The 27130-nt window shown below is 33.5% G+C and overlaps 1 protein-coding gene across 2 annotated transcripts; it reads right to left on the minus strand.

Moving 5' to 3' along the window:
- Positions 1-2839: 2839 nt before the first annotated feature.
- On the minus strand, positions 2840-14103 carry LOC129891567 (DEAD-box ATP-dependent RNA helicase 1). 2 transcript variants are annotated; one of them, XM_055966967.1, is made up of 11 exons: positions 14006-14103; positions 13703-13858; positions 11697-11931; positions 10942-11196; positions 9871-10025; positions 9046-9223; positions 7735-7922; positions 7116-7320; positions 6367-6472; positions 5962-6133; positions 3247-3384 (listed from the first exon to the last, which is right to left on the minus strand). In XM_055966967.1, the coding sequence occupies exons 2-10, from the start codon at positions 13828-13830 to the stop codon at positions 6042-6044; spliced, it is 1542 nt and encodes a 513-aa protein (XP_055822942.1). In that variant the 5' UTR covers positions 13831-13858; positions 14006-14103; the 3' UTR covers positions 3247-3384; positions 5962-6041. The 2 variants fall into 2 exon arrangements, with proteins under 2 accessions (XP_055822941.1, XP_055822942.1); XM_055966966.1 differs by lacking the exons at positions 5962-6133; positions 14006-14103 and having other exon boundaries at positions 2840-3384; positions 13703-13989.
- Positions 14104-27130: the final 13027 nt, after the last annotated feature.

Genomic DNA, 27130 nt, shown 5'->3' on the forward strand with positions numbered 1-27130 from the left:
AATTAACTTTATGTTTAAATGTCTTTTTAAAATTTTTTTAACTATGTTTAAATGTCTTCAATTACATATCAAACAAAATTTATAACTTCAAACGTGTATTTTCACAAATTCAGTCTACTATGTCTATATTATTTCGATATGCCTAAACTTGCAAAAAAAATTAGGGAAAACTATACAAAATAGATTCAATTGTGAAACTATTTACTCAAATTGGATCCAACCTAAACTATTTACCCTTAATGGACCCATTACCTAAACTATTTACCCTCCTACCCTACTTTATTCTTTCTTATTTTCGTGCATGACATCATCATGACGTCAGCATCACTGCTAAGAATTAATCATCTATGATACTCTATCGGTATATTGATACCATGTCGGTATTATAGGTCTGAGTTTAATTCCCTATGATATTTCATCGGTATATTGATATTCTATCGGTATCATATATGATTAGGCTCTTTTTTTAAGAAATAAAAATGAAACAATTAAGAAAAAATTATTAAAGTCACAATCTCATTTACTAAAATCTAAATTAGTAGAAAATATATTCTTTGTGATATTCCGTTGGTATATTGATACCAAATAAATATTATATAGGACTAAGGTTAATCCTCTGTTAATATATTGATATCCTATCAGTATCATATAGTGTGGGCGCTGATATCAGCATGACGTTGACGCGCGAATTTTAAAATAAATTTATGTTATTTTAAAATAAAATGGAGTATGAAAGTAATGAGACATTTAAAAGTAAATATTTTCTTTTTGGGGGTATAAGTGTTTTTCCCCCAAAATGTCCTTGGGCCATTATTTATATTACAGTATTACACCAATAAAATCCTTTCAAAATAACGAGATTTCTTTACCGAATAGGCGGTGAAAGTAAAAATGATCTCTCATGTCTATTTATAATTTAATTTAAGAAAATTACTAAATTACTCGTTATTATTATAATTTTTCATATATTATTTTAAAATTTTTTTACCTAAATACATATCTTATTTTATCATAATCTCTCAAATTTTCTACCATTTAAAAAAAAATTAAAATTTTTCTCTCGGATACATCACACCCCTCTCGGTAATACATCTCTATCCCTTCTCAGATACATCCCTCCCCTCTCTGATACATCCTTCCCAAAGTATCCGGATGTCATATCCCTTCTCTGATACATCTCTATCTCCTATATGATACATCTCTATCTCCTATATGATACATCCCCCCTCTCAGATACAACCCTCCCCTATGTATCCGGATGTCTGATGATCAAAATTCATAATTTTTTTTAAAAATTTATAATTTTTAAAAAATAAATAATATAATTAGCTTTTAACATTATAAAATTTATGTAAATTACATTTATTTTTTACCGATCTCATGTGAAACGTGATAAAGATTAACATCCTTCAAATGGATGTGCATGTTAATGCACATATACAACCCTCCCCTATGTATCCGGATGTCTGCTGATCAAAATTCATAATTTTTTTACCTATCTCATGTGAAACGTGATAAAGATTAACATCCTTCAAATGGATGTGCATGTTAATGCACGTGATTTAATCGGCCATGCATGTGACTTGTGGAGCCCAATTACTTCTAGTCTTGCCCATTTTGTTTGAAATATAAAATAGTTTAAATTTTTCAGATAAAATTTTATATTATACAATGTTTGATTGTAAATATAAAATTCTAATAATTAAGGGATTGCCTGATAGTTGGTTAAAGTTATGTATGTAATAGTAATGTAGGAAGGGGCGGCTCAAGCACATTAGCGGCATCAAGCGAAAATTAAATGGAGGCCTAAATTTTTAAAAATAAACTAATATATTTTCTTACGAATTTTGTTCTTCTAGCTCTCTGAGATGTAAATTGTTAATCTTTTTATGATTGATTTATTTTAATAATTCTTTTTCAATTGATACTATAATCAATCAATTCAATCTTTACTTCAGGTGCGTCAAACTTCTTCTAATAATTCTCTCTTTATTATAAATAGAGTACTTACCTAATATTTTTTCTAAGAAAAATCTCTAACCTATTATTGCTAAAATAAATAAATATGAAGCCCCTCAAATTTGGAGGCCTAAAGCCCTTGCCTTTTTTCTAACCCTATCGAGCCGCCCCTTTATGTAGGGATTAGTTATAAAAAATTTATATGTTATTTTATGCAAATATTAGTTATGCATGCAAATAAATATACATGTATTAGTTATTTCATCTTTCACCCTGTATAAAATTATACATAAATTTTCTTCATAACTTATACATATATTAATTATGTAGTTTTTTAAATTGCAAATCAAACATCATATTAATCTAAACCTGAATAATTTACCTCCTAACTAGCTACCAAACATGATATTACTTATGCAAAAATTAATACCTGCATAACTCTCCTTCAAACCAGCTACCAAACAATTCCTATAATATTCGTATAACTAAGTATAACGTATTATAATACTAGAAATTACATGTTGTATTACCAATTCTGATATAACTTATGGATAATATATGTATTATTTATACGAAGTCAATAGTGAGATTTTTTTTTTTACAATACATAAAATAAAAATATCCAAAAACAAAATAACCTTATTCATCGCATAACAATTCATGCATTATTTTTCATAACAGTGATGTCTGAGCAAATTTACGCACACATCGACTAATATGCTACCTCCCATTAATACAACTATACAAGTATCAAATAACAATTTGATACTTGATTTAATATATAAATAGTGATAATTCAAGTTAGGATAAAAGAACATATGATAGTTGGGGTGTAAAACTCGAAAAAAGATGATAGTTCAAGTGTGTTTTGGACCATCAATTCTAATAATAATAGATAAAATGCATATCCAAACATTACAACATATTCAGTGAAATCCAATAAGTGGACTCTATATCTGAATGTTACAACATATCCAATGAAATCCCATAAATGGGGTCTTGAGAAGATAGAGTGTACGTAGAACTTACTCCTACCTAATGAAAGTAGGGAGGCTGTTACCCATATACAACATAAATAAATAAAATTGAAGTAGGAAAGATCTCCAGTAAATAACAAAAACTGGTGTATGTCATTTTTAAAGTTAAACTGCCATTATAATCAGAGTTCAAGATGAGAATCTCCAGTTTTTTCAATTTTCACCAGCAATGAAGGATCCCAGCCATTCAATATTTTCATACCAACCAAATAAAATGCGTCTCTGGAGACGTTCCCTGGGTGCTTATACACTAGAATTTTTCTCACATTATAGCGTAAGATACTCAAATTTGGGCAATGAACCTTCATGGCAAGTCCAGTTTTCACAATCCCGCAAATAGGATTAGTCTTCTTGATGAACCTCCACCGACTGCACGATACATCCAGATCTGCATGAAAGAACCAGTTTAGATATGAAATGCAGAAAGGAGCATGTGGCATTCAATCAGCAGGTTGCAGCTCAATGAGGTAAAGTTGAATATTGGAAGATATTGATAGAAACAAAAACCGCATATTTAAGTTATGTTGTTTTTTTCTACTCATGGATAGACACACTGCATTCTGCGGTCCCATCTAGGATGCTATCTCTTCAATAAGATGACCGCGATTAGAGATATCTTTGTCTGTGTAATTAATACTAAAAGTAAGTGGCTGCACTAACAGCTTAAAATGATTAAAACTTCGATTGAGACGACTGGCTCATTTTAAGCCAGACCATAAAAGGATAATCTAATTAAACACCTACTATAAATATCATCTCATTTGTGTTTTTAAGGCATACAATCCACCTTATCCTCAAAACACTACTTCTATAGTTCTACCTCAGCATCTTACACCTTTCCTCTCAACTGCAGTCACTTTGAAAACTTACGGAAAAAGATGGCAAATGCTCGTATTGCTAGGTTTGTTACAGAGGTAGCACCACCACAATTTGTAAATGTCATGAGAAACCGAGCCTCAAAGATGCTAGAAACCATCAAAGAGGAGGAGAGAGAAGCTAGCACAAGCGATTCACTTTCTCTGAAGAGTTATTCATCTTCATCATCTTCATTGTCTTCAGCTTATTCTGCTTCATCATCAAATGCAAAAAGTTCTAAATATTTTCTCAAAGAAGTTCAGAGGTCTTTTTCTGTATTTGGCAGCTAAAGTATATACTCAAGCTTGCTAAGAATGCTTTTTATTTTTGACCAGTCTACTGATTCCTTGTTATTTTCCTTCAGCAAATTTTCTCTCTTTCTTAGTAAGAAAGTTCGCGAAGCTTTGGACTGAGTCCAAGCTTTGATGAGACTAGATAAGTTTCAACTGTATGTAACCTCTGTGGGAAGATGAAAATTCCTCCAAATTATCAGTAAACTTCTGTTGCTACTTTCTGTAAATATTGCCAAATTTACTTCAGTAAGGCTATGAAATTGTTATGCACATCTTTTATCCTGTTTCTTTTATACATAAGTAGTATATGTTATTCTACAAAACAGGCACTAAGGAAGGGCTATACAAGCATACGATAACACACTATAGCACAGTGAACTCAAATACATCTAATTCAGCAGAATGTGAGAAGGTTTAATTCATACTAAAACAAACCATTGAGCAACTTTACCTTGAAAAAACTTATTGCTCCCCTTCCCTAGAATATCATATTAACTGATCTTGAGCCCAACACTTCTTCCTTTTTGTTTGAAACTGGTGCTTTCCTCCAAACCACAAGAAACCTCCTCCCTTACTTTCCCCCTCCCCACAGTTTTCCTTTGTGAATCTAGTATCCTTGAATTTTTGTATTTCTCCGCTTCCTTATCTCTCCTTCCCACCCCAACCTCACCTTTCTACTCTCCAAGTCTACCCCTTTTGAGGCTTATTCCCCCATCCATAAAAAGTTCCCTCATTCCCCCCTGTTCCTACCTCTGTTTCCTTGCTATCAGGAATTCACCCTCCTTCGAATTTTTAATTTAAAGAATACACCATTATAAACAAAAAACAATACAAAGTTTTAAATAATTTCATAAATAGACTAACGACACATGGGAGAAACGTTTTAAGGATTATCTTATTTCAAAGTTCTGACTGACAAAAAGCTGACTGCTGACGACATTTGTGAAAATTACCATGCATAAACATACTCCGCGGTGACGTTTTACCATCCGGCTAAAATTTTCTAAAGATAGTGAGTATCTCTTCTTTTAGAGATGTTATAAAGCTTTACGTAATCCTGGGTTACATTTTCTTTTCTGAGTTATAAGTACTACCTGTCCCACGTCATGTTTCATTTAAGGTCAGATCACACAACGTTTAAATTTTACATATCCTCATCATTAATCTGCACTAGTGGATCCCACTTCCACTAAGAAGAAACAACACAGTTAACAGAATCACAAAGCTTTCTCCTCCAAAACTAGCAGCAACAGTGATAATCAGATTATTTTCCTTGTTTACCACAAATTTGAGAATTTTTTCCAACAAAATTGATATTCGTAATATGGGGTTCATGCATATATCATTGGCCCTATTTTTGTTAACATAACCATTCGCCAGACAGGCGGCATATATGGGTAATAGCCGCTCGCCGGCAGCGGAAGCTCTTTGATTCTCTACTAAGATCGTTCTGATATCATACCATGTGAGAAATATAGGAGAAAAATATTATTGAATTGTGTGTCTACATTATTACAATGAAACTCTTTTTATAGACACTACATTACACTCTTTTTCCAACTAGGACACTATAATACAATCTTTTTCTAAGTAGGATTCTATATACTATTTCTATTCCTATTCCTGTTCTAAGTAGGATTGTATATATTATTCTTGTTCCTATGCATATTCTAACAGGAACATTTTCTTCTGTACCTCTTTTGCGCAGCATCAACTAAAGAACCAAGAACGATGCTAACAATCCATAGGCAAGCAGCAAGAAACATAATGACATAAAGATCAAAACAACACAATAATATCAAAATGTAACTACTCACCCATGGAATAATCATAAACTGGTTGGCAACTGAGTACTACACTCTCTAGGAAAATGGAAGTTATCACCGTGGACAGCTTTTCACTTCTCCTTTCTCACATTTGAAGACTTCAATCTAATGTTGCTTTTCTTAAACTTTTCTGATTCAACATTCTCTCTAAGTTTCTCCAAAGCTAGAGAACAATGAAAAGAGGTTCAATTCAAAACACAAAATATCTGAAGAGTAATTGCTGAAATAGTGCTAATACTTTATTTTTCAGTAAAAAGGCTAATAGGAGATCTCAAGGTTAAGTATCAGAGCAGGTAAATAAAGTAGTACTGGTTTCTTCATAATTTTCTAACATATGGTGCATCCACTTTGATTGCCAAGTACTTCCAATATGTTAAAAATGGTAAAAGAAAGTACCTGAGGTGTACACAGAGCGGAGTGACTCTATCACTTCAGAAGAAGCAGAATAGGTGGGGCAAGAGCTACAGTCAGCTTTTTGTAGCATCTTCTTGAAGCGTTTGACCTGCAAAAAATAGCATTGGAAAATTTCATATTTAAACAAGAATTGGCTGCAAAAGCAAAAGCAAGTTTAGTGCTTCGAAGTCCCAAGTCAAACTCCACGGTTCCACCGAAAAAGTATATCGTGGAAAGGTTGAGAAACTTGGTGGGATACACAGTTAATAGTCATAGATTAGATCATTTATTTTTACAATTACGTTCGTACATCATACATAGTATCTTAAAACATTGAACACTCCAAGTGCTGTGACAGTTAGGATCACAATATAAAAAGCGAGCAAATTGATAGTGGGAAGTGTTAGCTTTTATGGCAGCTTATGAGCTACAAGATCAGACTTTTTTCCCAATTTTGTGACCATTTGATGGCAGTGAACCAGTTCAAATAGTCAATTTTTTAACCAATTAGCTCAAGTAGTCATTACTCTACTGTTAGAGCAATACTTAATTTAATGATTGCAGTACCCAAAGAAAAAGGTACTTATTATGCTAATCTCATGCTATAGTCAGATTTACTACATCAGGTAATTTACAAAATTTAAGTTTCCTTAGGGACCAGAAGTTAAAATCTTATTGCGAAAATAGATCATTTAGAGTTGGAAGGTGAACATCTTTAAAACCTTTGCTCCCCATCATTTAAAAAGACATACCTCATCTTTATGCATTAACGTAAAGCAACATCCACTTAGGCCTGCTCTTGCAGTTCGACCTGCCCGATGAATAAATGTTTTTATATAAGCAGGCATGTCATAATTTATGACATTTCTCACTCCTTCAACATCCATTCCACGAGTCATAGCATCAGAGGAAATAAGCACTTGCACTTGCCCTGACCGGAAAGCCCTCAACGTCTTGCTGCAGGGCAAAAGTTTGCGATATTAAATTGCAAGACGGTAGACGTAAATATGCAAGAACAATCACACAGGTGTTTTTGCACCACAAAACGCTTCCCAAATAAACATAACATCACCTTTCAACAATGTCAAGTATAAGTATGACGACCAATTATTTTCATTTTTCTGTACTTCGTTTTTTTTTTTTTTAACTTTTCCATTTAATCCAATTTGCAAGTTCAAAGCTCTAGTAAATTAACTAAGATGGCAACCAAGACAGAACAATACCAAACATGTCCTTTCTAACTTTCTTCTCCAGAAACCTATAATTTTTTTATTTTTTTTTTATAAAGCCAAAGACCTATAGAGGTTAACAGCCCTCAACAGTCACTTGGCCAGATATAAACTGAAGTTGTTTATCAAACATTCTAAGTACCTTCTTACAGATTGTCGTTGAAGACGAGAATACTCCTTGAACTCAATTTGCAAATTGTCAAAAAACTTGAGCAAGGTGCATAATCTATGAGTGGACTCCACCGATGATGTGAAAACAATTGATTTCTCCCCTTGCAAACTTTGAAGAAGGGAAACTAGATAAAGTGGCTTAAGCTTCGATTGACATAGCTACACAAAAGGAAGGTAAAATCACAGATATCAATCATCTGCCTGTGAGGAACAGTGTGGCACAAAATAGCAGCAAATCCAATGAGAGGGAAAAGTGAGAAATAAGGTGCAAACTTTTCAAATTGAAGCACACAATTTATTTTTTTGATAAGAAAAAAAAATTATTGAAAGCACATAAATTACCCAGTATACATGAATTTAGTACTTATAACACTGAATTGCAATTGAAATAGCAAACTTCATCATCCAGTATCCGACAATGACAATACTTATTCAACAGCTCAAACAAAACTTCATTAAAATGTAATTTGGAGAGGAGTCCGGATACACAAATAGCAAAAATCATTATCCCCCCCCCCCCCTACATTTTGTTTTGAACTGGGCAAAAAAAGGAGGGGAAAAAATGGTTGGTTTCTTTTTCATCTTTCAATGTCTGTTGAATAATCGATTGCTTCACACTAGATAAATGAACACAGCTTCCTCATAAGGCGATAACCTTCAATTCGCATTGCTCTGTCGCTTTAAGCAACAAAGTGACGGTTTTTAGATAAACCTTCAGCATCACTTCGTCATTTTAAGCAATGAAGTGATGGTTTTTAAACAAACCCTCACTTTCCATCACACAGTCGCGTTCAGCAACAAAGTGATGGTTTTTAATAACAGTAGTTTAGACTTCAGCAATGTAGGGAAGACATTCATGTATGAGTGTTTCAAGACAATCCATAAGGCCAATACACAAGACAGTTTAAGCCAGTGCTTTTAGATAAAATAAGGTGCTGCTAACAAACATTTAGATCACACTGAAGCAGTAACTTCTGCTATGTGAGTGTATCTTCATAAAACAAAACAAAGTTCCTCGCTAGACAAAGTTATGGTAAATTAGGAAATTCCTTATGACTTGGAGACAACAAACTGATTCTTTCCCCCCCTTCTTTTTGACAGGTTAGGCAACAATGACTTCTAATTATTATGAAATAAGAATAATTTTTTTTGGAACTTTTGGAATAAAAAGATCACTCATCAAGATAAATGATATGAAATAATAAACACATTTTCAGGCACATCAGGAAATAGAAGATAATATATAAATAGAGCTTATTTCATTCAAGTAGCATAGACCCACCACTTTAAATGATTTGAGTTCTTCAGGAAGCTTGTAACGTCTTTCTCCAGTCGTCATAAGGAGAGGATGATGCAAATCAAGCTGAGCAAGTTTACTTGGGTCTTGTGTTAGTGTGGCTGATAAAACCATCTTTGCCAGCCTTGGATAGGCTTTTCCCTTGAACCCTCTTTCAGTGCCCCTGCATTAGTTTTAAAGCAATACTTGAGAAAATCCCACATGTGAAATGGACAAAAAGAAAACAAGACAGTGAAATGCCTATGTGCACTTAAACCAATTCGATCCCAAGGAGCAAACTCAATGAACCATCAATTGATTAAAGGTAAACCTTCCAACAAAGTTGTATCCACTAATAAAAATAATACGTTAAGCATTTCTTTTTGGATGATGGTGGTGTCTGGCCAGCTTGCGTGCATCTCAGCTTTCCACCAGGTACCTACTTGGCTACTACCTCCCGCCAGCACAAGTACCGGGTAATTTTGCCCGTCAAAGTTAAAGTAGATGAGAAGAAATCACCTAGAATTTTATTTTTTTACCTTTGCTGGAATTTGATCTTGAGACCTCATGGTTCTCCACCTACTTCATTAGCCATTAGGTCACACACTTAGGTGCAAGGATAGATACATTTTCATGATCAAATGAGTAAGCAACTCAACATTGAAAAAGATATGACAGACAAGGAAAGGATCAAACAAGACTTGAATAATCAGATAATTACTTCTTGATTAGAAAAATGTCATATCACGACTGAGAGAAAGATGTGCATCTAAAGAGGATTCCACATATAAGCAATTCATAAGGAATAGGGGGATAGGCATAACAACATACACTCTTCTGATTGTCTTCAATGAACCATAAGTGCAAGGAAGAAGATCAGCAGCAGAAGGGAAGTTCCCATCAACAGAAGAGCTGGTCAACTGAATGACTGTAGGAAGCCAGGATTGATAAGCTTCCCTTAATAACCTATCTGTTTCATCGACAACCTACATGATACCATGTAAGTAAGATCTTTTCCTTAATTGTTCTTCAACTTTCTTTTCAAGAAAATGTAAGTCAAATGGTTTCAACAAAGCATAACGAAGAAAAATCAAGCAATATCAAAATATGTGCCTCACACTCACAAGACCTACTACTACCACTTTGAAGTTTAATGATTAAATTGAAACAAATCTATTGTCCGAATCATTAGCATAGTAGCATTCTAAGTTTTCCTTTTCAAAAGAGGCATTGAAGTGAATAAAATAACGAACATATATTGATATTTTAATTGAGTAAATATAATTTTATTGATTGGGAAAGCTCCCATATACAAAAAGTAGAGAATTTACAGAAGGATGTGATTCTCTACAATAGACACCCACGCTCTATGCAAATAGAAACATCACGGATGCACCAAAAATACATTAAAACAGGAAGCTATTCCTCAGATGAACAAAAGTCAGCTCTTTTGCTTCAAAAGCTCTCTTATTTCTTTCATCTGCAGTTATTAGTGATTGATCAATGCATTGATATAAATGAAGATGGTGGAAGAACATTAGAAAGCTATTAACGTAAAGACAAATAGCCAGCACATTTGCTGCCAAAACATGCACTATAGTAGTCTGTTTGTTTTACCTCGGTATCACCTACTTCTAACAAACTTCTTTCAAATTATCAAAAGGTACTTCCCTGCGCTTTGTTATCCTAGTGACCTAATAGACTAATGAGATACCAGACGTCCAGGCCCTAAGGAAAAGCAAGAAGTTAGCTGAGACACTTAGCTTCTTAAGATGAGCAAGATATTCTCAGACAGATTTGCTTTATGCCACGATCTTAATCGCAACAAAGAAGAAAAGAATAGGGGACTAGTGTAAATATACATACTAAGAAATTCTAAGCAACTAAAAATATGCAGCTTACAAGATAAGATAGATGCTCAAGGGTAAAACCATCAGTGTTATTGATGTGGTCCATCAGTCTTCCAGGAGTTGCCACTAATATGTCTACTGCGCTTTGTAACTCATATGAGAATTCTTCAGGATCATAACATATGCCATACTCAACATTGGGTTTCTTGATGAGCTCAGAGATTTCATCCGAAATTGATGACTGACCTACTGCCAAGCCGACAGACAGACCTACTGCAGGTGCAAGAGCAGAGAAGACCTCTTTGACCTGAAAACGGAAACAAATGGTAAGAACAAATATTCCTCAAGAGATTTTAGCTATCTATCTTTGCATGTGAAAGTCCAAATATAGAGGCCTTAATAAATAAATAATTGAATGTGCAAAAGCAAATGTAGACACGTCATAGGTTTGAGACTGGTGTGAAGAACCCACTAAGAAGTTGGAGGTATTCTTAAAAAAGGACTCTGAGGCACTAAGACAAAATTCCACCAAATTATTCGATTGCAAGTAAAAGGACTCTCAGCCAAAGTATGAACTTATAGTGTGTTTTTCTTTTTTCTTTTTGGTGATAGGTAGCATGAAATCATAGTTTTAAGGCAACGAAAACCTAGGATGATCATTGACTTGCCCATCAAAAAAGAAAAGGCCAAAGGAGGAGGCAAAGTTGGAAAGATAGTTGATCCAAAGATTTACAGGTAATTGAGATTTTGTGTAATTATGCACTGCACATTTTCCAAAACTTAAACTAAAAAACTAAGGTGAATAACCTGCAATGCAAGGTCTCTAGTAGGCAAGACCACTAGTGCGCGAAGACATTTAACGGAACGTGTAGACAGCATCTGAACAATTGGTAAGGCATAAGCAAGAGTTTTCCCGCTCCCTGTAGGTGAATTTATACAAAGATCTCGTTCAAAAGAGCCAGGTCCAATCGTCTCTTGCCAGACGGCAAGTTGCACGGGAAAGAGTGAAGTGATGCTCATATTCTTCAATACCGCCACTAACCTAGCGAAGAAACATGTATGGGTAAGAGTAAGTTGGAGTGGGAGTGTAAAAAATCCAGTATGCAGTGTCAAGAAAGCATAAGGTATAAGTGTAACTATGTTTCAACTGCAACCATGGGAATTTTATTATAAACAGTAAAGCAAAGTAATAAACTGATGATATTTTTGGATAAAAAATGAAATATTAACTGTCAAAACTGAGCGGTGATCGTTAACAATAATTTCTATTTTGTTCATTCCTTATCCTGGAGGAACGGAGCACTTTTTTCTTGTGAGATGGGGTTTAGCATTGATCTGTAGTTGCCAACTGGCCATGCTCTCGATCCGGAACCAGCAGACAATACAAACGATTGAAGAATATGGATGAACAACATTCGTATCTCTGTCTATACAAATATTAACAAGATGGAAACAAGACATTCGGAAGATGTGTCCCACCAGGTCATATAGTTCTTCACTTGTAAGATAGTATTATATCTCAGTTATCCTATTCTAAATGAAGCCATTGATAAAAATACTTTTTAAACACAATTTTCTCAATGCATTTGTACTCCATCCTTCCCATATTATGGGACACCATTTTGGTGCATGGAGTTTAACTTGTTAGTTTAAGTTGTATAGGATACAAGTAGTACTTTAAGTTGAAAAGTTAGTTTGATAAATAGAACATATATCAGCAGAATTTAGTGTTTGATCAGTTAAATAATTTAAGTACTTAAACCTGGTAAAGGCTATATAAAATAACATTATAAATAAAAGGGAACAGAAAGATTTTGCCACATCCCAAAATACATAGAATGTCATATAGAATGTAAGACAGAAGGATGATGACCGAGAAACCGTGAGGGCCAGTGGCACATGGTTCGAAACACAGTCTCGAATGGGCCCCGCTCGGTTTTCTATCTTTCTCCACTTAAATACCAAGCTTCCGAGGCAGGGTTTGAAACCATGAACGAGTTGATTATTTTTAATTTTTTTTTTTGAGGTTAGGTAATTTCATTAATGAAAAAGCACCAGGAAGGTACCAAAATTACAAGACAACCATACAAAAACTACATTCCCAGAAACTCAAACATCCGGTATCAAGAAAATGCAGAATTTACAGAGCATAGTAAAGTAAAGATGTGTGAAGCTTTTTATCATCAATAAATCTCCTATTTATTTCTATCCATATGTTCCGCATGAGGCATAAAGCTATATTATTTTTAAATATTCTGATCACGACCTGGTTCTGCCAACATTCATGTAACTATTTGAACGCATTACTAATATTTTTAAATTCTATAATTAGAAAAAATAGAACCTTTATGCAGCTTCTAAAGATGTACTCCCTCCATTTCAGTTTCTTTGTCTCACTCTCCTTTTTAATCCGTTTAAAAAAGAATGTATCTTCCCAACATCAAGCCTATTGGGACTAGATAGAATTGATAAGATAACTCCAACAGTTTTTAGTCACTTCAATAGCCTTCATGAACAGTATTAAAAGTCTTAGTCATCCTAAAATTCGGATTCATTTCTTGGCGCAAATAACATAACCCTATTTCAATTTTTTCACTACTCTTTAATTCTAACTTTCCACATGTAAGTTTTTAACACCACAAGATTAAAGGACATTTGGTACACTCAATGTATTGGCTACAAAATTTAAGTCTTCTTTCAAGTCAAAATGAGACAAACAAATTGAAATAGAGGGCGTAATCAATATCCGAACTCAAAATACTCGGAATGTCGTGTTAGTTTTGTGGTTGAAGGGAGTAATACTGAAAGAGTACCTGGGGTTAATATAAGGCAAAAGCTCAAGAGAGCATTGATCAAAGGTAGTAATATCAATTGGGTTTCTCATCCATGGCAATACAGGGATATTTTTCTTCTCTTTCTTCAACCCCTTTTCTTCTTCCATTGTCAAGCTCCTTTTTTTCAGCTGAAAACTTGAGGAAAACCCCAAAAGAAAACCTCCCAAATTAAGCTCTCACAACAAAAAACGCCCAAATCCCATAAAAAACAACAAGAAACAGGAAAAAATTATCGCAGTTTATGTCGATTTTGTAACAGAAAAATACGTAAGAAATCTATACCTTTGAAGGGTTTTGTGTGTGAGCTTTGTGGAGCAAAAGGTGTTGAAACTGCAGTGAAAACACAGAGAAGAGAGAGCTCGCCCAATTGAACTGAGCAAAGTGAACAGCAAGAAATTTGAGGGCCGGCCCGTTTGAAAGAATTTGGGTTTGTCCCCAATTTGTCAAATTTGAGGCCCGGCCCATTTGGATATGGGATATGAAGTGATAAATCGTGAATATAGGGGTGAGTTTTCGATTCTTCAGTTCGGTTTTATCTAATATTAATTTAATTTTTGGGTGTTTGATTTTGAAAAAGTATGTAACCAAATGCTGAACTAGTTTTATTCCGTTCAATTTTTTCAACTTCAATTGTATTTCTCTATTTTAATTTATTTGTCATATTAGTACTAGCATGAAGTTTAAGATAATAAAAAAGATTTTTGAATATTTTAATTTTAAATTAAACATGTATCAAAAATATATTAAAATATACTTTAGTTTTGTGTCTTATACCTTTCATGTGAAAAATCGGAAAAAAAAAAGAGAAACATTTTTTATGAAAGACTAAAAAAGAGTAGGACAAACAAATTTAAATAGATGAATTGACCAAAGGTAAAATAATAAAAAATAAAGATTTGCCTTGATAAAAGTTCAACTGAAATAGAATACTACTATCGAAATTGAATTATACATTCAGAATAGTCCTAAGAAGGCATGATTTATTCATAGATAAAGTTGAAGGTAAATTTTACTTTTGAAGAAAATGTTGCAACTTTTGCTAGTGAAACATCATCTTCATTGGAGATAAATAAATTTAAATATATATATTTTTTAGCTTTCTTTATTTTAAAGTTAAAAGGTAAACTAAAGAATAAAATTGCAAAACAAATATTGATTTACAAATAATGTGTATCTAGATGCCTTTTAACTCATACAAGAATTCTTGAAATATGACATGATTAAAGTATGCAACTTTCTCACTAGTTGAAGAATTAACAAGTATGATCAATAGTTTGTTGTTTCTTTTTTCTATTCATTCCTACTTCTTCCTCTATAATATATGCTACTTTTATTATATTTTTCTGAAACTCAATAAAATAGACTTATTTGAAATCAAATATTATAAAGTTATGGGCTCTGAAAATAAACAACGTCATAAAAGAAAAGAAAAAGACAAAAGTTGAATGTCTACAATAGTTAGCTTACAGATTTAGATCATCTCCCGTTCATAGAGCATTCAGTCAAATGCATTCTTCTCTACAAAGCTCCATCATCACAAGACATTTGCATTAAAGGCGTTACAACGATATACAAGATAGGATGTCACACTATCACCTTAAAATTCACTTTATACAAAAAATAAATAATAAGATAGTCAGTGTAATCTCACAAGTGGAGTTTGGAAAGTGTAGAATGTACGTAGATCTTAGTTTTACCTAATGGAGGTAGAGAGGTTGTTTCCAAAAGACTCTCGTCTCAAGTGCAACAAATTTATATAAAACGTCAAAACCAGCTAATCCAGGCGTCTAAAACGCCCTTCACCATTGGCCTCTTGTCTGGATGATCGGGATTCAAAAAGCTGAATATAGTTTACCTATATTTGAGTTGTGCATTGACTATACATTATGATACACTCAAAAATTTGTATATAACTTACATATACATGAGTTATACACTGACTACATATTATGATACACTCAAAAAACTGAATATAACTTAATTGTACATGTAGTATACACTGACTATTCAATTCCGACCAACTCAAAATCTCCTCTAAATAGTCCCAAAATTTTAGATATGAAATGCTCTCAATATTTCGAGTTTTTTGATATATAACTCGCTCAAAACTATTCACGGTATGATGAATTGTTTTAAGAAAGGGAAGCAACGAAGAAAAAGAAGGAGAATGAGGAAGAAGAAGAGAGGTTGCGTTTGGCCCTTTTTTTGGTAAATGATATGGCCAAATGACCATTTTCCCTAATTTATATAAATTGAGGTAAATAGATAGTAAGTAAAGTTTATGGATTGACATTCTGCATATATAGTTATCCTTTTTTTTAAAAAATAAGGCCCCCATTAGAAGAATATATTTTATAAAATAATAATAATAATAATAATATATATATATTTGAAAAGTTAAAACCTTTATTCGATTTTGATTTTAGAAAAATTCCGAAAAATCCGTCAATAAATGACGAACTCCATTCCTGACCCCGTCGGCTCGACATTTTTGCAAGCACCGACCCGACTCAATAGGGTACTTGCTTTTATTATAGTTTGTTAGTCTCCTTTGATTCGTAAACCAACTGGTTTCAGTTCGCTAAGTTTGAAAAGTCCAAAGAGCGCAGACTAGCCACGGAGCTTGGATAGATCGGAGATTACGTAAACTAATGGACATTTGTAAAAGCTGACATACTATTTTGTAGTATATATTATGAACCGGTATTGATGTAAGTTTCATTAAAGGTTCTTTTTGTTGGAGTTGAATTTTTTTTTCTAATAATATGGAAATTTGATAAACAATTTTATCAAGAAATGCTCTCTACTCAAAAGCTACAATTGATAACAATGGCAGTTGAAATTTTAGTTTGAAATATCATATTATTATCATATTAAATTAATTTGATAATTTACTGTATGATAAATTGGTAATCATAATTTGTTCGATTTCGACTTACATATATTTATATAATGAAGAATTATGACTTCGACTTTTCAAAAAATGTGTCAAATTAAATATATCAAACTAACACTTTATACATGTAAAATATATCCAAAAGAGACTGCAAGTAATTTTTTTAATTAATCAACTTTGTAAAAGAAACATTTCAATCAAGATAGGGTTGTCAACGTTCTAAAGTCTTAACGATATTAGTCAATCCTCTATTAAATACAAAATGACATTAAATGAAATATGATATGTACGTAGTTTTCTATTAATACTATTTTATATTTTATATATTATATACTTCCTTTGTTTTTATTTACATGTTCTTTCTAAAAATAGATGTTCCTTAATACTTGTCATTTCAAAAATAAAAACAATGCATAAATGATTTATTCTTTCTATTTTACCTTTGAAAGTATGCCTTTGATCAACACAAAAAAATTAAATAATTAATTTATATTAATTGTAATTACCTCATTAATTAATTACTCCCACCATTATACTCTATAAAATCTGATTTTTAAAAAAGGAATATCAACAAACAAACTAAAAATAAAAGATGGAGAAAAAAATCAAAAATTGTATAATATATATGAATTGTATATCTCTAGACCCATTTTGTGGGACTACATTGTGTATATTGTTGTTGTACATATGAATTGTATATATAACTATATACTTGTAATCATTTACAATTTATTAAATATAAATTTGTAGAATGGTTCAATTTATATTAAATTCAAGATATATTAGTCTAAATAAATATTTTGGATTAATAAAATTGGGTCGATTATTTAAGCCCAATAAATGTGGATTTAATTAAAAACCTAAATCCATTGATTTGGGCTATAAAGATGACTCCACTTTGTTAAGCCCAATATCATCTCATCCTAGAGGCCCAAAATCATGCCACATGTCAAAGTTAGGTGGCAATCCAAGTCAAATTAAATAAGCCACTAGAATTATGCCATGTGCCAAAGTTAGGTGGCAATCCAAGTCAAATTAAATAAGCCACTAAAATCATGCCACATGTCAAAGTTAGGTGGCAATCCAGGTCAAATTAAATAAGCCACTAAAATCATGCCACATGTCAGAGTTATGTGGCAATCTAAGTCAAATTAAATGAGCCACTAAAATAATGCCACGTGTCCATTTGACATGTTCTGACCAATCAAATTAAAACTCTTCAACAAAGAAATCTGATTGGTCAGTTCAAACCAACCAATCAAATCACACCCTCATACCACTCCCTACAACTATAAATAGGGGTCCTCATTATTCTGAAGGAGCGGGGTTTTTTGAAGAACAAGAAGCAAGAAGAGAGCTCGTGGATCAAAGACCGCAAATTCTCTACAAAGCTACAAAGTTCAAGCAATCAAATTCAAGTTCAAGATCAAGAACGAAGAAGAAGATCAAGATCAAATTACTTGTTCATCTTTACTGTTCGTCATAACCATACAAGTGTTCGTGACGAATCATTCAAATCCAAATTCGAAGACGAAGATTCAAGATCAAGCTATTCAAGCCCTTGACTCTAAATCAAATTCAAATTCAAGTTCAACGTGTTTCATATCATTTGAAGAATCAGAGGATTATTATAGAGATTGTAACCGCATTACATTTTGAAATCAAATATTACACTTTGTTACTCCAATTTTCCGGTCTTGATTATTTATTTTTCTCGGCTCGAAAATTTGTTGTTTACAATACTTTGAAACAATATTTGATATTTCAATACTTTTTTCAATAAATATCGAACTGAATTGAAAATTTAAATTTCGATATAATAATTCGGTATCTACCAAAATATGCACACCCCTACTCAAGAGTGGAGTCAGTTTTAAGGAAAGCGTTTTACCAGTAAAATAAAAAAAGTTCGAACACAAATTTGTCAAACTTAAAAAATGATACTGAATATTGAAAGGAAAATAAATTTTTAAAAAAGGTAGGTAATTTCTGAGATGTCACCACCAAAAAGGGAACAAAACGGTAATGAGTATAACCTTAAAATAAGACTAACATATTTGTCAGTCGATTTATAAAATCAAGATAAAATTAATTAATTTATTAAATAATAACAGGCTGTTGAGGTATTGAGTTTTCTAAATTCAGTAAACTATTATTTGTTTATGTGGACATTCTTGTGTGTTTCTTTATGATAATCACTCTGTGGATTGGTTATCAAACTTAATTGATTCATCATTATAAATATGAAATTGAATAAATAGACATATTAATTTTATATGGCATTTTATATAATAATTTTGTGTCCTACGTGTATTATGCCACATAAAATGTGTGTGTCTACATCAAACTTAATTGACTCCTCTCCATTTCTCCAAGCCGGAACCTATTTGAGCCACAAAGAGATAAAAATAACACAAATAAGCCACATTACTTGTGGACTGTCAAATTTTAGTGTAAAACGAAATTTTTTCTTACACTTTATAAAGTATAACTACTTCTTACACTTTAAATTGTGTCTCTTTATGCAGCTTTTACAGTGTTGTATGATGGTTTTTTGAAATGTCTCTTATTTCAACTAAGCATACGTGCGATATCTATCACTCATATTTTTACACAATTTTTTAATGATCTTGCTATGTCAAGTAAACGTAAGACTTAAATTAAAATAAACTTGAATTGTTCGCTTTGCTTGATTTACAAATAAATGACTCCTTATTTATACTAGATATGCAGGAGCTAATACATGAATATCAATTGTTGCACAAGTCTCTCAAAAACTAAATACTAAGACTAAATTAAAAAAAAATTCAAATATAATAGAATATTATAAGTACATAAAATACAAATAGCTTACAAGTTCAAACTGAAAAAATATTAGTACTAATAATTTATATTTATTATTAGGTCATATGTGTTTGTTTCTATTATATTCTCCTTTCCATCAAAGGTGTCAATAAAAAATTTCAACCAAAATATTTATTTCCTTTCTTAATTTTTAATATATATATCCTTTTTTGTGAAATTTATTTTTATTTTAATAGTTATTTTAAAAAAATATATTTAGTTATATATATATATATATATATATATATATATCTTATTTTTTTGAAAAAAAATTAAACACTTAATTCACTAGTAAAATAATAATATTATTCAGGCTAATATAAATTATATTATATTGTCATATCAATATAATTGTATGACAAACACTGCAAAAGATGCATAAAGAGACACAATTTAAAATGTAAAAAAAAAATTACACTTTATAAAGTGTAATAAAAAGTTTCATTTTACACTAAAATTTAGACGTTCACAGTTAACAGTTGTTTTTAAATTTTTTTCATAAAACGGAATAAATTTCTACACTAAGCCTATTTTAGTTATATTTCAAAAATATGGCTTATTTATCACTTTTATCTCTTGGTGGCTCAAATAGGTTCTGGACTCTACCTACTTGGATGGCAGCCACATGTCATAATTAAGAATCAAATGTTGAGATTTAATTACCTAAATTAAGGTCTAACCATGATTAGAATAACAAATAGCAATATATCCTTCAGTAAATTAAAAAGTTTCCATAAAAGTAAAGAGACATTCTTTTTGAAACGGACTAATAAGGAAAGTAGGACAAACAAATTGAAACATATGTTTTCTATAACATCATCTCACTAGAACAGTTAAAACCAGTAACTTTTCATTTCTTCCTAATTACAGATTCCGCTATCAAGATCTCGCCAAGCGCTGACACTTAAGAGGGCTTTAATCTATCGGAGAAGGAGCGGGTTAATCATAGAGTTGCTCATTGTTGATCTAGCAACGTATGATTAGACGTTAAAATAAATGTCTTATTTAACGTCGTGACACAACGAGTACCAATACCACTCTCTAGCATATGAATTGGATCCCCAATTTTGATTCTGCTCTATGATTATGTTCTTGGACAATAGTACAAATTTCTTTATGCCAAGGATGTCTTTCAAACGAGGAGTGTTATTTTGTCTAGATAGCATTGAAAATTTTAGAATATAAGGATCCATTCACATAGTATATAAGGTAGAGGTAAGACTTACGTGGGACTACACTGGGTATGTTGTATGTAGTATTTTGATCTTTTTTCCTTTTTTTTTTTTTTGTTGTTGTTATTTTGATAGTTTCAAATGCATAGTTTTCAGCCTTGAGTTGTTATTCTGGGCAGTTGTTACACAAGGATGTTTGTGAAAGGTCAGACTTGTCTTGCTCCTTTAATACTGTTAACACTGATATTATAAATAGCTATGATAAAGTCAGGTAGGATACTTTGCACATCAGATAATTAACTCGAAAGAAGAAAAAAGAGAGATAAAAGTAGGATGTCTTCAATAGTTAGCTTAGAACATCTCCCAGTTCATAGGATGAGAGGGTAGCACTTATTCTATTCTGCCTCATTTTCATCTCTTTTTCGTTTCTTCACACTCGATTGCATCACTTTCAAAGCATATAAAACGTCCTTCATGGTTGGCCTCTTGTCTGGATGATCGGGATTCAAGCAGAGGAACGCCAGAAGTGTGATCTCAAATGCATTTGAATAATCAACTTCTTCGAAGCACGCAGCAGACCTTATCCCTACTTCGAGGAGGTAGAAAAACTGTTTCTGATAAACCCTCAGCTCAAGTAAAGCATTTCAAAAGGAGAATACACTAGTAAAGTAGACGGCAGATAAACTATGTAAAAAATACTATGCCATATAGAACAACATATATGATGAAAATTCTCCACAAGGGGAAAGCTCAGGAACCATAATTCTTAATTTGGACGTCTTTTCACTATCTCTTTTCTGTTTCAGCCAAATACATAAAAATATGAGGGTCATTACAGAGAGCTTCTGGGCTTAGGACTTAATGCACACTGATGAACAATGTATAGGAACAAGGCATCACAACACGTCTTCAATAAAATCAAAAAAAATAAAATTGACTAGAACTTAGTATAATCCAGGAAACCCAGATAAAAAACTACAAAACAACATCAATTTGTAAGAGAGATGAGATACTAGAGATGAATTTAAAATCAAATAAATTTTCACCTGTGCCTCCAAAAATGAGACCAGAATATCTAAAATGTTGTATTAGTTATGTAGTCCACGTGAATAATACATCATAGGTGGAAATAGGGGGTCGTGTTTGTCAGTTCGGTTCAGTTTTCAATTTGTCATGGTAACCGAAAGCAACTCATAGTCGGGTTCTTTTCATGTTTGGTTTGCTTTAAGCTTTTCGTTTTTTTGGTTTTGGGCGTGTCAAATTGCGCTTCTTTCTCAGAGCAAACAATGATTCTCAGAATGAATTTTTTCCAAAGTTAGCTTATTTATTTTGCATTTTTCCTCTACTTGCATTTACTAACTATTCTCTTTCAACTGAGTCGCTTTTCCCAACCAGTAGAAGCACTGCCCATCAATAACCCATTATAATATGCACTACAATGGGGGAATCATATTTCCACCACTAGATGATAGCCAGAGCTTATGTAGAAATAAAATTAAAATTTCAGGTTCGACGAAGCATTCTTTCATATAAAATTCTTGTCTCCTTTGGATTTTAGAATCCTATAATTGCCAACACGTGGGAACTATCTCTATTTTCCAACTTAAGATGAATATCTTAACTGCACAAAGTTTCATCTTCGTAGACACATTCTACTTGTACACAAATTATTATTTCTCCTAGTTCAGTTGTTCCAAGTGTACCACTGGCTCCCTCCCAACCACTCATCTTGAATTACCCCCGGGTGCCACAGTTAAAGCTACATCTATTTGGGATGGGGTGATTGAGAAGTTTGAGAAAAGGTTGGCATCACGGCAGATGCAATATTTGTCAATGGGTGGGAGATCGACACTAATTAACAGCGTGTTAGACAGCATTCCAACTTACTACATGAGACTATTTCCCATATCCAGCAAGACATATACTGAAGCAGATTATAGGAATCAGGAGGAATTGCCTATGGGAGGGTAACAACAAGTTTCACAGGCCAAAACAATTGGGAGGACGGAGCATAAAAGATTTGGCTCTTCACAACAAATGCTTACTCATGAAATGGTTATCGAGGTACACTCAGATGGGACAAGCTCTATGGAAGGAAGTAATCAAGGCAAAACATGGAGTCCAAAATCATTGGTGCTCCAAGCTGTCCAGATCCCCTCATGGTGTAGTATAGGCCTATGGAAGAGTATATGTAAGCTTAAAGATGAGTTCTTTCAAAACACTCAGTTGGCAGCAAGTAATGGTATACATAGCAGGTTAAGGAAGGATAGGTGGCTGGACAACATCATTATGACGGAGGAATTCCCAAGTCTATTTCAAATAGCATGTGAACCAAATTCTTCCATCTCTCAGAAAAAGGCAGACAACACCTGGAATGTACTATTTAGACTGGGAAATTGAAGAAGTGATCAACCTGTTCACTAGGCTAGAAGGCCAGGTGATAAATGTCCAGGAAGCAGACAAGTAAAGATTGGGCAGTGACACGGATGGTAAATACTCCGTGAAAGCAGGCTATGCAAACTCATATGCTCCTAATGAAGTGCTTGATAACTGGTCACGGAGTTGATATGGAACAAAGATCATATGCTTCAGCTGGACAGCCCTTCATGAAGCCCACCTTACTCAAGACAAGCTTAAGAAAATAAAATTTCAGACTGCCAATAGATGTTACACGTGCCAACAGAACCTTGAGTCTAACAACCATCTATTTTACATTGTACGGTTGCAGCTGACTTATGGAGTCTGTTTTCGTCTATATTTGGTATTAATTGGGTAATGCCACATAGCTCCAAAGAAGCCTTTGAATGCTGGTGCAATTGGAGAGTTGGTAATAAGGCCATCAAGCCAATCTAGAAGATGACACCTGCTAGTATCTTTTGGTGTGTACGGTCAGAAAGGAACAACAGATGTTTTGATGGTTTATCAACTCCCAACTCACTCCCTTAAGGCTAGATGTCCTTTGTATCTATATAGTTGGCATAATATAATCTTTCACCCATAGATTCCCCTGAGAACTTTTTGAACTTTGTCAGCTCTCTGGTACTAGTTTAGTCTTTTTTGTTATCGAGCTAATCAAGTTTGTCATCTTCCTAACTTTTGTAATATTCTACATCTTGATGCCAGCAATGAAATCTCTTATTACTTCATAAAATATAAAAAACAGCAGCAACAATGGCCAACCTAAGTGATATCGTCTGCTTCTACTTATGTAACTACAGGAAATCGATTGGAATCCATGAAGTTAGATTTGGGCTGGAACTACTGAAGGCTTCACATTCAGCTGATTTTTCCGGTTATTCGGGAGAAAGTGGAAATGGCCTCTATGGCAGACAAGATGAGAGAACGAGACTGAGATGGTTTGCAAAGGAGGTGTGTCGACATCCCAGTTAGGAGGTGAGAGCGGTTGGATTTGGGTTTATGCACAGGATATGACGCAACTTCATATCACCGAGGACATGACCTTAGATAGAAAAGAGTGGAGGTCGTGTATTAGGGTAGAAGGCTAGTAGGGGTAGAATGTTTCCTTACCTTGTGACGGATTACGGTTGGTCTTAGGTCTCGGCATACCATTATGGTTGTGTTGTTATTGCCTTTTGATTATCATTTTATTTTGCTACTGTTATTGTTCTTGTCTTGTAGAATTTGCATCGCTTTTCGTTTTACCCGCTATGCTATATATATTGTTTTTCTCTCTTATTTAGGACTGATACTTTTGAGCCGAAAGTCTTTCGAAAACAGCCTCTCTACCTCCATGAGGTAGTGGTAAGGTCTGTGTACATCTACCCTCCCCAGACCTCACTTGTGGGATTTCACTGGGTATGTTGTTGTTGTTGTTTCCGGTTATTCCCCCACCTCCAAGTGAAGGTCAAGAAAAATCACCAAATGAATGAGATGTCCACAGGAGGTCTCAATTAATAGAAATCACGGTAGAAAGTAGTATCTTATGGCATCAGAAATTAATAATGCACAAAAGCAGGTAAAGAAAATAGCAAAGAATGGAAGATGGCCATCTTTTTCTCTCTTGGAAACATGTTCATAGTTTCTTTTCTTTTTTTCCAACGACCTCCCTATTAGACACTACAAGTTCATTTTCAGTCCTAACAAACATATCCTAATATTCTTCTTTAGTAACCTACTTTTCCGATAGCGGGCTTCTGCTTCTTCACATGTGCAGCATCTCTTTAAATCCTCTACTATTAGCATAATATCCCCTGCGCTTCTTCAGCTTCTCCAACGAGAGCCAACTGTTTGACTTGGAGAGTAACTTACTAGGATACAATGACTGGAAACGTAATACAAGCTATCAAACCTTCAATCCGGAAGTAAGGAGAAATCTGTTCTGCATTGCGGGAAGAAAATCCTTTGATATTGAAGATACAAGTTCGGAAAATTCTCAGTGATACAGATTGGTCAAAAGAAGGAAGAGCTTTATCAGTCGGATAAGTGGCAGCAAAAACATTTTGCTTCAGATATGAACTCGGCTTGATTATTCTCTCGGGCTATTGAGGTTTAAGGAAATCAATCAATCCCTAATTACAATAGAAGCAAATTAAGCTACCTACTATACATACATATATTCTAGAATATTCAAAATGATTCTAACACTCCCCTAAAGCTGGTGCATAAAATTCTATGTACCAAACTTGCTACATATATAACTTGTTCTGGGATCGACTAGGGACTTTTCATGACTAGTCATTTGACTATTTATGTTTATCTTAATTATGAAGGTCTTCTGTCATAGTTTCATAACTAACCATGGTCTCTATCTGGCATATATTCCAATTAGAGAATAATAAAAAGAACGCAAAGAAATGGAAAAAAGTGGAGTTTTAATTGATGAAACCTAGACCTCAAACAAACAGAGTTGCATCATGCAATACAGAGAAAACTATATGAAAAAACTTAAATCTATAGCATGAAATTATCAGAGGTCAGTGCAAACATGCCTTCCCAAACCTATGGAGCATCCCTGCCAATAAGAACTTTTACAGGAATTTTTGTATCTTCATTCGAATGATTTGATACGTACCCAAAGTCAAATACTTTTATGTTTACTTCCTGCAATCCAAACCAATGTAATAATAATGCGTAAAAATCTGGAGATATCTAAAGGATATAAGAAGTCAAGACGACGACCAAGTGTTCATCAAACTCACCTCATCTATCATAAGGCATGAAGCAGTAACACAGCCAACTGCAATCCCCTTCTCATGCAACCATGAGAAAAGATCTGCAAGTTGGATTGCCACTTTCATCTGCTTATCCCACCCGAAGTCATCTGCAAACAAGATAAAGCATGCTTTAAAAAAGCACACAAAAGTTGGACAGAACAGAATACTCAATGTAGTAATAAGTACCAGATAGAAGCACATCCGACAACACTACACCAGTGAATTTTTCATCATAGACAACTGCAAGCCTCGTATCAAAACAGTACCTATACAACTTCACCAAATTTGGATGCGTATTTTCTCTTTCATCTACTAATAACTCGATCTCATCCTACAAAAGAACCTCTGACATCATTTACCCAACAAAAAAACTAGACAAGAAATCAAATTCAGACCTATCTCGCAAACATACACAAAATATATCTAGACGTGGAGCTTTCTCAGATTTCATAGGAAGGACATAATCTCATGTCTTTACAATAGCCGGTCTTGTTACAGATCCTTCAACAATGGTGCCATGGAACAGTCTTCCTGTAAGAGTCTTTTGAATTTCAGCAGGATTCTTGATATTAGATATCTTGTCCAACTCGGAGTAGCTGCAATGCTTCACCTCACCAACCATCATTAGCTCAATGGAGAAGTCGAAGCTGCATTTTGGCAACCAGAGAACATCACTGAGACAAGAAATAATAATATCGTGGATGATGATGCAAACAAAAAACGAAAATATATGATGCAAGAAAAATAACTATAATTGTATGAGAGAGGAATTAATAGAACTGCATCTAATTTCAAGACTTAAGGCAGCTCAAGCAAATCTCTAACAACATTAAATAAACGTCCTCTTCTTGGTGATAATCTCATTTGAAAGAAGAAAAAAGAAGAGAGAAATTGATATAAAATACAACAACAACAACAACATACCCAGAGAAGTCTCACAAGTGGGGGTCTGGGGAGTGTAGAGCGTACGCAGACCTTAACACTAGCTCATGGAGGTAGGAGATGCTATTTCCGAAAGATCCTCGACTCAAGTGCAACAAATCCAAGTAAAAGATGAGGAAACTAGTGAAGAAAATATAGCGATTAATAAAGTGCAAAGCATACAAGAAAGGAACAATAACAACTACAAAATAATGTGATAAATATATGATGATAGATATCAAAAGCAAGGACTACAAGAATACACTCCACTACCTATTTAACCTTTTGCCCGCCCTAATACGAGGCCTTCACACCATCCTATCTAAAGTCATGTATGTCGTATCAATCACACCTCTCCAAAACCCTATATTCCTATCCAAAAAATTTCTCATAAGCAACA

This window comes from Solanum dulcamara, chromosome 6 (assembly GCF_947179165.1).
Source record: "Solanum dulcamara chromosome 6, daSolDulc1.2, whole genome shotgun sequence".
Classification (NCBI taxonomy): Eukaryota; Viridiplantae; Streptophyta; class Magnoliopsida; order Solanales; family Solanaceae; genus Solanum; species Solanum dulcamara.

What these genes read in the sequence shown, in the direction of transcription:
- LOC129891567 (XM_055966966.1), bottom strand. Translation starts at nt 13,830, where the DNA reads ATGGAAGAAGAAAAGGGGTTGAAGAAAGAGAAGAAAAATATCCCTGTA. An exon ending in TTGCCTTATATTAACCCCAG is followed by an intron (nt 11,932 to 13,702) that starts GTACTCTTTCAG and finishes TTTCTTCGCTAG; the next exon opens with GTTAGTGGCGGTATTGAAGA. An exon ending in AACTCAAATCATTTAAAGTG is followed by an intron (nt 7,923 to 9,045) that starts GTGGGTCTATGC and finishes CCTTTTGTGTAG; the next exon opens with CTATGTCAATCGAAGCTTAA.